The sequence below is a fragment of the Apium graveolens genome, chromosome 1 (assembly GCF_009905375.1).
Source record: "Apium graveolens cultivar Ventura chromosome 1, ASM990537v1, whole genome shotgun sequence".
NCBI lineage: Eukaryota > Viridiplantae > Streptophyta > Magnoliopsida > Apiales > Apiaceae > Apium > Apium graveolens.
In genome coordinates this window covers 193196953-193209388 of record NC_133647.1, presented here as the reverse complement: position 1 = coordinate 193209388, position 12436 = coordinate 193196953, and the positions used below count along the sequence as shown (strand labels likewise).

Sequence of the window (12436 nt, the reverse complement as noted above, 5' to 3'; positions counted from 1 at the left end):
TCAATTACATAAATGAACAGATTTCAGCAACCAGCAGGCGACAGGTATCATGGTTGTAATTAGATTGTATCCTTATATCATAATCTGATGTGAAAACACAGAAAAAAGTAGTTCTTTTATATGTAGATGCAGGAAATATTGTCCTATAATAAGGTCCACCAATTTATTATAATATTTGATTAATAATTATCTTACCACATTGCAATATTTTGATTATAATTTTTAATTGATAATTGTCTTACTACAATCCATCACTATGATAGACTTGATGGTATGATTCAATCCCTCTTTGACTCTTTTATAGTCGAAGTAATTGTTTTTAATTTTTAATTCAATTATATCAATCGAATTATTTGTTACGCGTATATCCTACATCACACTTCATTCCCCCCTAACTCTCAACAAAAGGCTGTAGAAGAACTAATATTGGAGTTGCTCTAAGACTTTGAGCTACCAGCTACGTGATAAATACGTCACAGGGATAATGCAAACGAGCTGTTGAGAGTTGTTTGTCTCAATAAAGAGAATTTTCCATTTAGCGCTCATTTATTCGCTTGAGACATTTTTTTCAGAAAAAGTTGAAATTAGATATTTGTACGGGATAGTTTGTGGGAAAAATAAAACTAAAAAATAATCGTATGCTACAAATTTCACAAATATCGAATTTAAATGTGTCCTAATTATTTATGTTAAATATAAATAACTTTTTATTTTGCGCATTTCTTTAAATTTTACTTTGGTCTTATTCCGACATCTGACTTTTGAGTAAATTTTTCTGCAAATAATATCATTCGATAAAAATAACCAAACAACTTTATTACATATATGAATTTAAGAATTGAAATTGTATTTTACAAGGTCGAAATTTAGAACAATAACAAAATTAAGCATAGCCCATAATACAAACATGAAATTGTACAAAGTTATAGCTGAAATCTGACTCTCACAATTGGAAAAATAGTTTGATAATAAAGCTTGAATATTGTACCAAGCATGAAGCACACACATACATGCTTATATACATTGCTCGATCTATTGACCGATTCTTGATCAATACTCTTGATCGTTTTGATGATCTTCTGGTTGATCAGTTTGACGATTGTTCTGATTATCGTAACGATCACTCTGACGATTCAAATTCTGATTATTATGCCGATCATTTTGACGATCATTTGGATTTATGTCCATTTGATCCATCATTTGATTTAGAGGTGCATCATTCTGACGACGATTCATATTTTGATTATTATAAGGGTCATTCTGACGATTATTTCGATTATCATATAGATTATTCGGACGATTATTCTGATTATCATAACGATCAGTCTGAAGATCATTCGGATTTATGTCCATTTGATCCATCATTTGACTTAGAGGTGCATCATTTTGACGGCGATTCATATTCTGATTATTGTAAGAATTATTCTGGCGATTGTTTTGATTATCATACTGATCATTCGGACGACTGTCCTGATTGTCGTAGCGATCATTTTGAAGATCAAGCGAATTTATGTCCATCTGACCCGTCACTTGACTTAGAGGTGCATCATTCTGACGACGATTTATAATCTGATTATTGTAAGAATCATTTTGACGATTTTGTTGATTATCGTAACGATTGTTCTGACGATCATTTGGATGGTTGCTCGTATTGTCGATCTGAGTCATCACTTGACTCATGGGTGCAACAGTACCAACCACCGTCTTGTTTAGATCCCATCCTGAATAGAGAAATCATAAAGTTAAATTTCAATTTAAGTAACCAAAGAACCACTCGGAATATCTTTCGCTAATATTACCAACATGGTAGTAAAAAAACATATTCACTAACCACTACTAGAAAAACAACATTAAAAATCGCAATTTAGAGATCAGTTAGAAAAATCATTAATGTTAAAAGACTTGTATACATCAGCATGTTATATTATTTATCAGTTGCTATGTGAGTTTGATAGAAATTGGGTTAGTACATTACCGATGGACATGTTATATCCCCGATTTTGGAGCTCACGATATTCTTGACATAAGGCACATGGCTCGCAACAAGTATGAACAACACAGTCTGCGCAGCCGAAAGGGTTCGGAGGTAAATTGTACATAAATCTCAGCTTCGAGCGGGAAAAGCAAGAATACATGCAGCATCCGCAGGTAAAATACATAAGCATTGCATAAGTTTTCCCCGCACTAAAACAAGCTGCACATATTTACATATACTTATTAGTTATTAGCCATTCAAATCAATTGTACTTAACTTAATTGTACATGTATCATACTTACAAGTCTTTCCTTGATCAACAATATTCGCAACTTGTCCATAAGTAACGCATGGACAGAATAGCGTGGTAATACCTGCAATAAAAAACGTCTGAGTTTATAAACATTACAGTATAAAGCACGCCGGATTCGAATAATCCGGCGTATAGCTAGGCAGAAAACACACATATACTAATATAGGTATTTAACAAATGCACAAAAGTGAGGGTTATTACAGTTTCCCCAATCAGAAAAGCAACCCCACAGGGGAGTAGTCCATTCTCCAACAGCTTTGGGTTGCATCTGAGCATTAGGCTGCTGCATGTTGTAATATTACTGTGTTTATGTATAAACCTCCTCGGATGAGTTAATTTTATGGTTACATGCAATCCAATCTATGCGTATATATACTCACAATCCAGTGCTTCAACTAATTAAACACATAGACTTACATAATAGGAAGGAGAGATGACTTTGACTGCATGCATGAGACGACTTCTTCAACTGCCTCTCACCTGCTGATGATCTGAATCAAACGTGTATTAATTCGACAATTGGAAATTAAATATATGTATATATATGAAAGATGCTGATGCTAGTAAGATTATGTCATTGCAATTATTGTGCAAAAAAATAAGCCCCAACAAACATCAGCTATCAAATTTAAAATTAGCAGTAATATAATTGGGAGGGTGCAGAAGAGAGATTTTAAATAACTCGAATAATTCGAGGTTATCTAAAATGTTTTTCTCATCTTTCTCCTCGAGGCTTCTACTTAAATTATGGGCGACGCATGTTCAGACTTGCCTCCAAATTGATTTTATGCTTCGTTTCTTTAGTAAACTGGTAATGCCTAGTATATAATCTTATTGTCACAGTTGTTTTACTACATATGATCCTTGAGATTTGACTTTTTACATTAGATTCTTTTTAAATGAATCTACAAATTTGTTGCATTATCTTTTAGTAGCAGTATTTACATTATTTACATGAAGAATAAGCACATTTTTATATATTTATAAGACATGTAGTTTAAATTTTCTTAGTTTGCATGCAGACAATATGGTCGAACTTAGTTAAAAACGATTGCGTGCGATTGAATTTAGTTAAATTCGATTGATTAGTTTTCTGTACTCAATTAAACAATTAACATTAATTTCTGTAATAAATAAAGAATAAATCTTTATGCATCCATAATTCCGATATTTCTTGACTATAATATTAGTATATTACTTATGTTACTAATCGAAAATAAATACTAAGTGTATATAAAACCAAAAATACTTTAGCAACTTGTCTATCCACTACCAAATCCATTGTCCAAAACAAAACAAAGAAGTCTCTTACCAAAATACAAGGAAAAAAAACCAGGCAAGTGCAAGTAGTTACAGCAAGGTGTTATGTATAAGATAATTACGTCAATGCAACTGGTTAGCATACTTGGCAAAAGTTTATAAAACTGAAGAAGCTAACATATACTCTAATCTTGTTTAAAGAAATACATATACTCTAATCTGTGCGTGTCATGTGGGAAATAAAAAAAGACGCAACTTATAGATTAACTGATTAAGTAGGGGTGTTGACAATCTACTTAAAATTTTAAAACTAAAAAATTATCTGTCATCTAACAATGTCAGCTCTACTAATATTGCGATCATATGTATAATCTAAATATTACAGCTAGATACCTAGCTAGAAGATTCCCCCGTAACAAACTAGTTTTTGGAAATATGTGAATAATATATTTGAGAAGTGGTTGTTGTATTCTTGCTAATTAAGGCAATAACAAAATATATATCATGGATTTCGTACCATGAACAGTAATTAAAAGTATCAGTGTTATTTAGAACTTAAAAGGAAAAAACAGAGCATTACTGTGAAAAACCGGCTCAATTCAGTTAATTTTCAGAAATTAAAATGAAAGAAATCCGAAAGTACTCGGACAACTAATCAAGTATTATTTCTTTTTATCGGCAACCCATATTTTAGTATACAGATTTAAAAGAATAAATATTTTGTTAATTACGAATGATGTAATGTGAATTCTAATATTTTGGTAAACTTTTTGTAGTATAATTTTGTATGATTTGGACATGGAGCCGCTCGGCGAGCCCCTTGAACATATTCCCACATGACGCTTCAGCAATCGAATTTGTCAACACAGCAGGTGTTTATGATAGTTCACTGCATCCTCGGTCCGTTTTTAACTAGTTAAAAACATTTACATAGTTATCGTATCTTTCACGTAGTTGAACTCTTGACCTCCTGTCTAAATTTAGGGAGATATTATATACCAAGAAATTATTTTTTCTCTTTTTATTACTGTTATGCCCAGATTCCTTCGGGAGCTTAAACTGGCTTCGGCTGTCTTGAAGGTGGCTTCGGCTGATACCTGAAAGTGAAGATAATGCGAGTGTTTGTACCCCCGATTCACCTCTGGTGTGAGAATAAGAATCTGGTTGTAAAGGTGTGGTAATAATACAAGAAAAACATAGTGTATGTGAGAATGTGTCTGTTTTGTCTTACTTCTCGAGAGTTTTTATACCCAATTCTGCCATGAATGCTCATCCGTTACTAATCATTAAGGAGGGAGTGAACAGGGGGCGTTATGTCCCTTGTTCTTCCTAACGGTCTGGAAGAAAAGTGGGCCTTGGCCTGGGACTTACGTGGACCTTCGTCTCGCGGGCCTGAAGGTCCTTCGGCCCAGTAGCTCAACCGTATATTGGGCATTCGTTCGATGGGTCTTGGTGAACCTATAACCAACAAGTCTCTGTCCTTCGGCTAGGCCTTCGGGCCGGCCGACGGACACCGGTCTCGGCCCATATTGAGGTGAAGAAACCCTAGGGCGACCGCTTCAGTTCCGCCTTGATCTTCGGTCGTACACGTGGCAAGCTTGTGGGAACTTGCAGTGCATTAATGTGACAGATGTTGGCACGTCGTTCCATGGCTCAATCTCAGCCGTTGAATCTCAACCGTTTTAATCTAGGACGTCTATTTTAAGAACCCCCAAACGTCGCCTTTCTGAATTCATTTTAGGCACCTATATATAAAGTCCATTTGCACATTTCCTTTTCTTTTCATCATTTTCAGTTTCTCCACACACAACAACGAACTGCGGCGAGTTTTTCAATCACGGGCAACAACAACTCCGTCTTCCCAGATTATCCCATCTCAATTCCAGAACACCTTCAAATCAGTAAGTCCCTTTTCTTGCTTTGCAGTTGCCTTTTATATTTGCATGCCAGTTTTTGTGCTTTATGGTGTTTGCATGTGGGCTCAATGGCCTTTGTCTGGGCTCTGAGTCTAGGGGACTTTTCTGAGTTCTACGCGTGTGTTGTTGTGTTTTTTGGAGTTTTTAACTTTTTGGGTATTTCTGGGTAGGAAATAGAAGTTTTTCTGGGTTCTCCCATGGGTTTAAAGATGGCATACGAGACGTTTTTTGGCCAAGAACTCTCTTCGGGGGGTTCTTGGCCTAAGAACGTTCTTCGGGAGCCGACCCAGGGGCAGATGGGCTGTTTGGAGTTTAAAGATGGCAGGCGGAGGGTTTTCTGGGGGCGAGTACGTCCTTCGGGGGGACTTGCCCTTTAGAACAGCCTTCGGGAGCCGACTCCAGATCTTTTTTCTGTTCGCTCGGTTCTGGGACATGTACTCGGCCTTCTAATATTTTTTATTTTTCCTTTGTCTTGTCCCGAGTACAAGGACTAATGTCGCTCTATTTCTTAATACAGGGACATGGACCGAGCGAATCGCCCCCCAGAGACTTGGGACCCAAGGTCGGGCACTTTGGTGGGAACCTCTTCTATTCGCCCCGAGAGAACGGGTCGGGATCTTTTTGGATCGGTGGCGAATTACCCGGCGGCGAATAACCGGTCGGAATTAACGAAGGAGAGAATAATTCAGATGTATTCTGATTTTTTGTCCCTCGGAATTTCTTTTGGCTTTATGCCCCTAAGGAGAACGAACGGATTTATGACACGCCCGGGGTGCCCGAAGGGTTTGGTGGTTGTGCCGTCAGGATCTCGGAGGCGGCTTTCAAATATGGCTTTAGAGTGCCGATTCTGAAGATGGTGAAGTACCTCTTCAGACAGATGGGGATCGCCCTGGGGCAGATGGATCCCAACGGGTTCATCCACATCAACTGCTTCCAGAACAGGTGCCTTCATGCCGGAGTTCGCCCAACTCCGAGGCTATTCTGGTGGCATTATGACTTCCGAAAGAACCCGAAGAGCCCGGGTTTTTATACCATTGCTCATCGGGCTGGCCGGGCAGATTGGACGGCCACCAACTCCAGTAACAAGCAGACCCATACTCACTGGTGTTTTGTGAGTGGTCTGAAATTGGCTCTGTTGTCCGTCTGGCGGGACGTAAACCCTTCGCTGCTCCTCGCTCTGAGTCTAACAGAGAGGGAGAAGGAGGACTACGCGGCCCTGGTAGATGTCAATGTGAGCAAGTTGGGTCCCAAGGAGTTTCAGGATAGAGATTGGCTCCTCAGTTTGTGGGGTGGGGGTAGCAAAACTTCTTCCTTCGTTCTTTCATTATTTATTTTGTTCCATCGCCTATATAATTTGTCCTTTTTATGCATTATGTCATGCCTACTCGTGCTGACTTGTCTCCTGTTTACATTTCAGTGTCTTCAAGAGAGGCCCTGATAGAGAGGAAGAAGGTCAGGGCGGCCGAAAAGAGGGCCGCAGAAGAGGCGGCGAAGAAGAAAGCTGCTGATGGAGGGTCCACGCCTATTCCTTCCGAGGAGACGGAGGATAGACCCGAGGCGGAGAGGGTCACGCCGCTCTGTCAGGTTCCGGTGGCCTCTTATAGGGATGAGGACGAGCCGGTGGTGGTGAGGGAAGGGAACTCTTCCAAGAGGACCCGCAACCGGGAGGGGGTCGTTCACTCCTATCTCCCCGGGTGGGGTGTGCTGACGTCCGACCACACTGTCTACCCGACGAGGCAGTCTACAAAGGAGGTTGCTTCGGACCTGTGCCACGGCCTCCAGCTCCCGGTCGATCTGCCGGCCTTTGCTTCGACTTCTCCGACCGAGGCTTGCACTGAGCTTCTGTCATTTTTGTCCCTGGTATGTTTTTAAGTTTCCTTCATTTTTCTTTCGCTCGTCCTTTTTTCCTTCAACACCTTTTTCTAATGCTTTTGCCTTGTCTTTTTTGCAGGCTGCTCCTTGGCCCGCAGCCGTGGAGGATAAAGTTAGGGATATGGAGACTCGGATGGCCGAGGTGAAGGAGCTGGAGAGGAGGGTCACGGCGGCCGAGGAGGAACTTGTAAGGGTGAAAGCCCAAAACGAGGTCCTGGACGGCGAGGCCACCGTGCTGAAGGAGGACAAGTCTCGGCTGGAGAATGAATTGGAGAAGGCGAACCGGAGGATCTCCCACCGGAACGTCCAGCTGAAGAGGTCCCGAAAGGAGCTTCGGAAGAAGCAGAAGCAGCTAGACCAGACGGAGGAGCGCTGCTTCCAGTTCGGCGCTGACTATGTCCTGGAGAAGGCCCATGGCCTGAACTGGGACTATAAGCAGTTGCTGGACGACAGCCTGGAGGATCATATCGGTCGGCCAGCAGTTGAAGCCCCTCCTGTCTCCTCCGGCGAAGACGAAGAGCTCTCGGATGAAGACCCTCAGGCCTAAGCTTTCAACACTGAGGTGCTTGATATGACTGAAGATGATCTTGTTGCAAAGTTTGTCGTTGGTGTTTCCATGGTCATACCCAACTCTTGCAGCAGCTTTCTTTGTTCATCTCCTTGCTTTGTAATTTTATTTTTTGTAATCGGTACTCCTGCCTTCGAGCTTTTGTAATTTAACTAGCCTTCGGGCTTTTATATTTTAATGCATCATTCAACTTTCGTCAGCATTGTTCTTTTACTTGTCAATGATTTTAGTAATTGTATCTTCGGCTTCTTTTGCCTTAACAATTTTAATAAAATGAATCGTGTCTTTGGCTTTATCCATTCGCCTTAACGATTTTAACGAATTGTGTCTCCGGTTTCATTTGCCTTAACAATTTTAATACAACAAATCGCATCTTCGGCTTTTGCCTTAGCAATTTTAACAATTTTAATAAAATAAATCACATCTTCGGCTTTATCCATTCGCCTTAACGATTTTAATAAAATGAATCGCATCTTCGGCTTTTGCCTTAGCAATTTTGATATAGCAATTTTAATAAAACGAATCGCATTTTCGGCTTCTGCCTTAGCAATTTTAATAATGCCTTACTACCCCCTATGGCCCCAAGGGTTAAAGGCCGAAGGTGACTTCGGGCTGTTAATGCTTTTGCTGCTCTTACGTGAAGGAACAGGGGTGCTGGTCGTTCAGTGATTGCCCCTGGATCAGCATGTCATTGTTCGTTCGGTTAATAGGAAGTTTCGGCTGGTCTTCTTCGGGATTGCCCCTGGACTAGGTCGTCTTCATTTCGTATTCTTTGGTAGATACAATCGTGATTGAGGCCGAGGGAGCATGTCCCTTTCTAAGATTGCCCCTGGACAGGGTTTCCTTCGACCTTCTTTAATATCACACGAACGAGGGAAAGACGAAGGATAGGGCATTATTTTAGGATTTCCCCTTAAGGCCCTTAATTCGTGTTTACCATGTGCGAATTTGTAATAGTGTAGTGAAGGATGTTTAAATTTTGGGTGATTGCCCCTTATGTTACATGCTTCGTTAACAAATTAGACAAGGGCGGCGGCCGAAGAGTTTATCTTCTTCGGGATCGCCCTCAGATAATACTCATGCGGCCGCGGCTTTGGTAAATAAAGAAATGTGACAGAAAATGCATCTTTATTTATAATCGAATTGCTTACATTCTTCATATAGAATTCAAGTACAAACTTTTAAAAAAATTTCTTACTGATAAAATTTCTGAAGGCGGCTGGCGTGCCAAGTATTTTTGATTGCTTCGCCCGACAATGTTTCAAGCTTGTACGTTCCGGGACGAATGACCTCGATCACCTTATAGGGCCCCTCCCAGTTAGGCTGAAGCTTTCCTCGTTTAGCCGGCATAGATGCGACCAACTCCCTTAGGACTAGGTATCCGACTCCGAAAGACCTCTTCTTGACATTGGAGTCATAGTGTTGTGCTGCTTGTAGCAAGTATCTCATGTTCCTTTGGTGGGCGGCTTCTCTTTCCTCCTCCAATAAGTCTACATCCGCCCTCAGCCCGAAGCTATTAGTTGCTGCATTGTAGGTCTCAGTTCGATATGATTTCAAGCCTACTTCTACTGAAATTAGGGTTTCGGTTCCATAGGCCATTCTGAAGGGAGTTTCTCCCGTCGATGTCCTGGGGGTCGTTCGGTAGGCCCATAGGATCCAAGGGAGTTCTTCCGCCCATCTTCCTTTAGCTTCTCCCAGCCTTTTCTTTACTCCTTGAAAGATTATTTTGTTAGCTGCTTCTACTGCCCCATTCCCTTGCGGGTGGGCGACTGAGTTAAACTTTTGCTCAATTCAGAAGTGGTGCAGAAACTTACGAAATTTGTTTCCAATAAACTGGGTCCCATTGTCAGAGATGCAGACCTTCGGAATCCCGAACCGGAGAATAATTTGTTCCAAGAAGAACTTCTTTGCTGCTTCTTTGGTAATGGCAGAGAGAGGTCGTGTTTCGACCCACTTGGTCATGTAGTCGAGGGCAATTATGCAGTATTTTGCTTGCCTTGTGCTTTTTGGGAGAATGCCCACAATATCCACGGCCCATACGGCGAACGGGATGGGACTTAGTACCGAATTCATCTGATCTGGGGGCTGTTTTGGGACAGTGGCAAACAGCTGGCACTGTACACACCTTTTTGCATAGTTACTGGCGTCGACCTTCAGAGTGGGCCAGAAGAATCCCTGTCGGAGAATTTTAAAGGCGAGGGACCGACCGGCCAGGTGCTCGCCGCAAATTCCTTCGTGCACCGCCTCTAGAGCTCGTCCTTGTTCTTTGGTGTTTAAACATCGCAGAAGGGGCTGACTGACTGACCGGCGATACATCCGTCCATTAATGATTGTGTAGCTCGATGCTCTTTATTTAATTTTTAGCGCTTCTTTTCGGTCTGGAGGTAGAATGCCTTTCTCCAGAAAGTTCCTGAGGGGGGTCATCCAATCGTTCCCCTGGTGAATCTCCAGACATTCTTTCTTCTCGATCGAAGGCGTCTTGGCTTCGGTGAGGTAAATAGAACCAGTTAAGTTCTGTGTCTCGGCCGAAGCTAGCCTGGAAAGGGCGTCTGCCCTAGCATTGTTTTCTCTGCCAATTTGATTTAGTTCAAAGGTTTCAAACGACAAAGGAGCATCTTGTACCTTGGCAGCATAGGCTTTCGTTCGAGGATCTCTTTGCTCAAATTCCCCCGTGAAGTGTTTCACAACTAGCATGGAGTCGCTGAAGGCCCTTAGATGCTTCGCCTCAAGGCTTCAGGCCAGCTCCATCCATGCGAGTAGCGCTTCATACTCGGCTTCATTGTTCGTAAAAGGAAAGTCAAATCTTATGGCCTGACATATCTGGAATCCTTCGGGGCTAGAGAGAATTAAGCCGGCCCCACACTTTTTTCCGGCTACCGACCCATCTACAAAAAGTTTCCACTTCCCTGGGATTCGGATTAGTTGTTCGTCGGGTGAAAGATCCTTCGGACCGGAAAATGTGTATTCAACCATGAAGTCGGCTAAAGCCTGAGCCTTAATTGCCGTTCGGGGAACGTACTCGAGATCAAATTCCCCGAGTTCGATGGGCCATGCTACGACTCTTCCAGAAGCTTTGGGCCTTGTTAAAATCTTCTTCAGAGGTTGGCTGGTAACAACTTGAATCGTCCGGCCTTGGAAATAATGTCGCAATTTTCGGGAGGACATAACCAGCCCATATGCGAATTTTCCGGCGTTGGGGTACCTTATCTCGGCGTCCTTAAGGATATGGGACACGTAGAACACGGGATGCTGATTGCCCTCGTAGTTTTTCACAAGTACTGCCCCCAGAGTTCTGTCGGACACGGCTAGATAGAGCTGAAGGGTTTCCTTCGGATCGGGCCTCATCAAGAGTGGTGCCTTTGTAAGATATTCTTTTACTTCTTCGAATTCCCTTTGACATTCAGGCCCCCATTCAAAATTCTTTGACCCTTGGAGCACGGCGAAGAAGGGGAGTGCCTTCTCGGCTAACCGGGAAATGAAACGCCGAAGGGCGGCGAGCCGGCCTGTCAATTTCTGGATGTCTCTGATGCATTTGGGAGGTTCCATATTAATAACTGCCTCGATCTTCTCTAGGTTCGCCTCTATCCCCCGGGCACTAACCATTAACCAAGAAACTTGCCACTAGAGACTCCGAAGGTACATTTGTTTGGATTGATTCTCATGTTGTTCTTTCGAAGTATTTCAAAGCATTCTTTTAAGTCTTCGGCATGATCTTGGAACAGTGATTTTACAATCATATCATCCAGTATCCACATATGCTTCCATGTTCCTTCCGATCTGCTCTTTAAAGACCTTGTTCACCATTCATTGGAATGTGGCTCCAGCGTTCTTCAGTCTGAAGGGCATTTTAATATAAACATAAGTCCCCTTCGGAGTTATGAACGCTGTCTTGGGCACATCCTCATCATTCATAGCAATTTGATGATAACCAGAAAAAGCATCCAAAAAACTAAGTACCTCATATCCTGCCGTGGCGTCTATCAGTTGGTCGATGCTGGGCAAGGGATAGTGATCATTCGGGAATGCTTTATTGAGATTTGTATAATCCACGCACATCCTCCACTTCCCATTCGACTTCTTAACGACCACCATATTGGCCAGCCAGTCGGGGTATTCAATTTCCTCGATAAATTTGGCTTCCAACAATTTTTCTACTTCAGCCTCTATGACCTTCTGTCGTTCGACTGCAAATGTCCTCTTCTTCTGCTTCACCGGTTTGGCCTCGGGCTGCACATTCAGGCAGTGCTTTACCATCTTGGGATCTAATCCGGGCATGTCTTCCGGCCCCTAGGCGAACACGTCATGGTATTGCCGAATGACAGCTATTACCTTCATCTTCAGATCCGACCCCATGTTTTTTCCGATCCGAACCATCTTTCCCAAATGGCCCGCGTATAATTCCACTTCTTCGGTTTCCGCGGCAGGTTCGGCAATCGGGCTCGAGAGATCGGCCCCAAATTTCTCCAACTCAATGTTCAATATTTCTCGGCTTTCGCTGGGCTCGGACTCAGCCCGCTTCCTCTTTCTGGTTC

General features: G+C 42.2%; 3 protein-coding genes across 3 annotated transcripts; all 3 read right to left on the bottom strand.

The window, feature by feature from the left end:
- Window positions 1-838: 838 nt before the first annotated feature.
- LOC141723516 (uncharacterized) lies at window positions 839-2673 on the bottom strand. Its single transcript, XM_074525346.1, has 4 exons — window positions 2490-2673; window positions 2278-2349; window positions 1976-2194; window positions 839-1721 (listed from the first exon to the last, which is right to left on the bottom strand). The coding sequence occupies exons 1-4, from the start codon at window positions 2575-2577 to the stop codon at window positions 1051-1053; spliced, it is 1050 nt and encodes a 349-aa protein (XP_074381447.1). The 5' UTR covers window positions 2578-2673; the 3' UTR covers window positions 839-1050.
- Window positions 2674-9098: 6425 nt separating this feature from the next.
- Window positions 9099-9503, bottom strand: LOC141714420 (uncharacterized). Its single transcript, XM_074517940.1, has one exon. The coding sequence runs from the start codon at window positions 9501-9503 to the stop codon at window positions 9099-9101; it is 405 nt and encodes a 134-aa protein (XP_074374041.1).
- A 750-nt stretch (window positions 9504-10253) lies between these two features.
- On the bottom strand, window positions 10254-10598 carry LOC141714408 (uncharacterized). Its single transcript, XM_074517929.1, has one exon. The coding sequence runs from the start codon at window positions 10596-10598 to the stop codon at window positions 10254-10256; it is 345 nt and encodes a 114-aa protein (XP_074374030.1).
- Between the last annotated feature and the right edge of the window lie 1838 nt (window positions 10599-12436).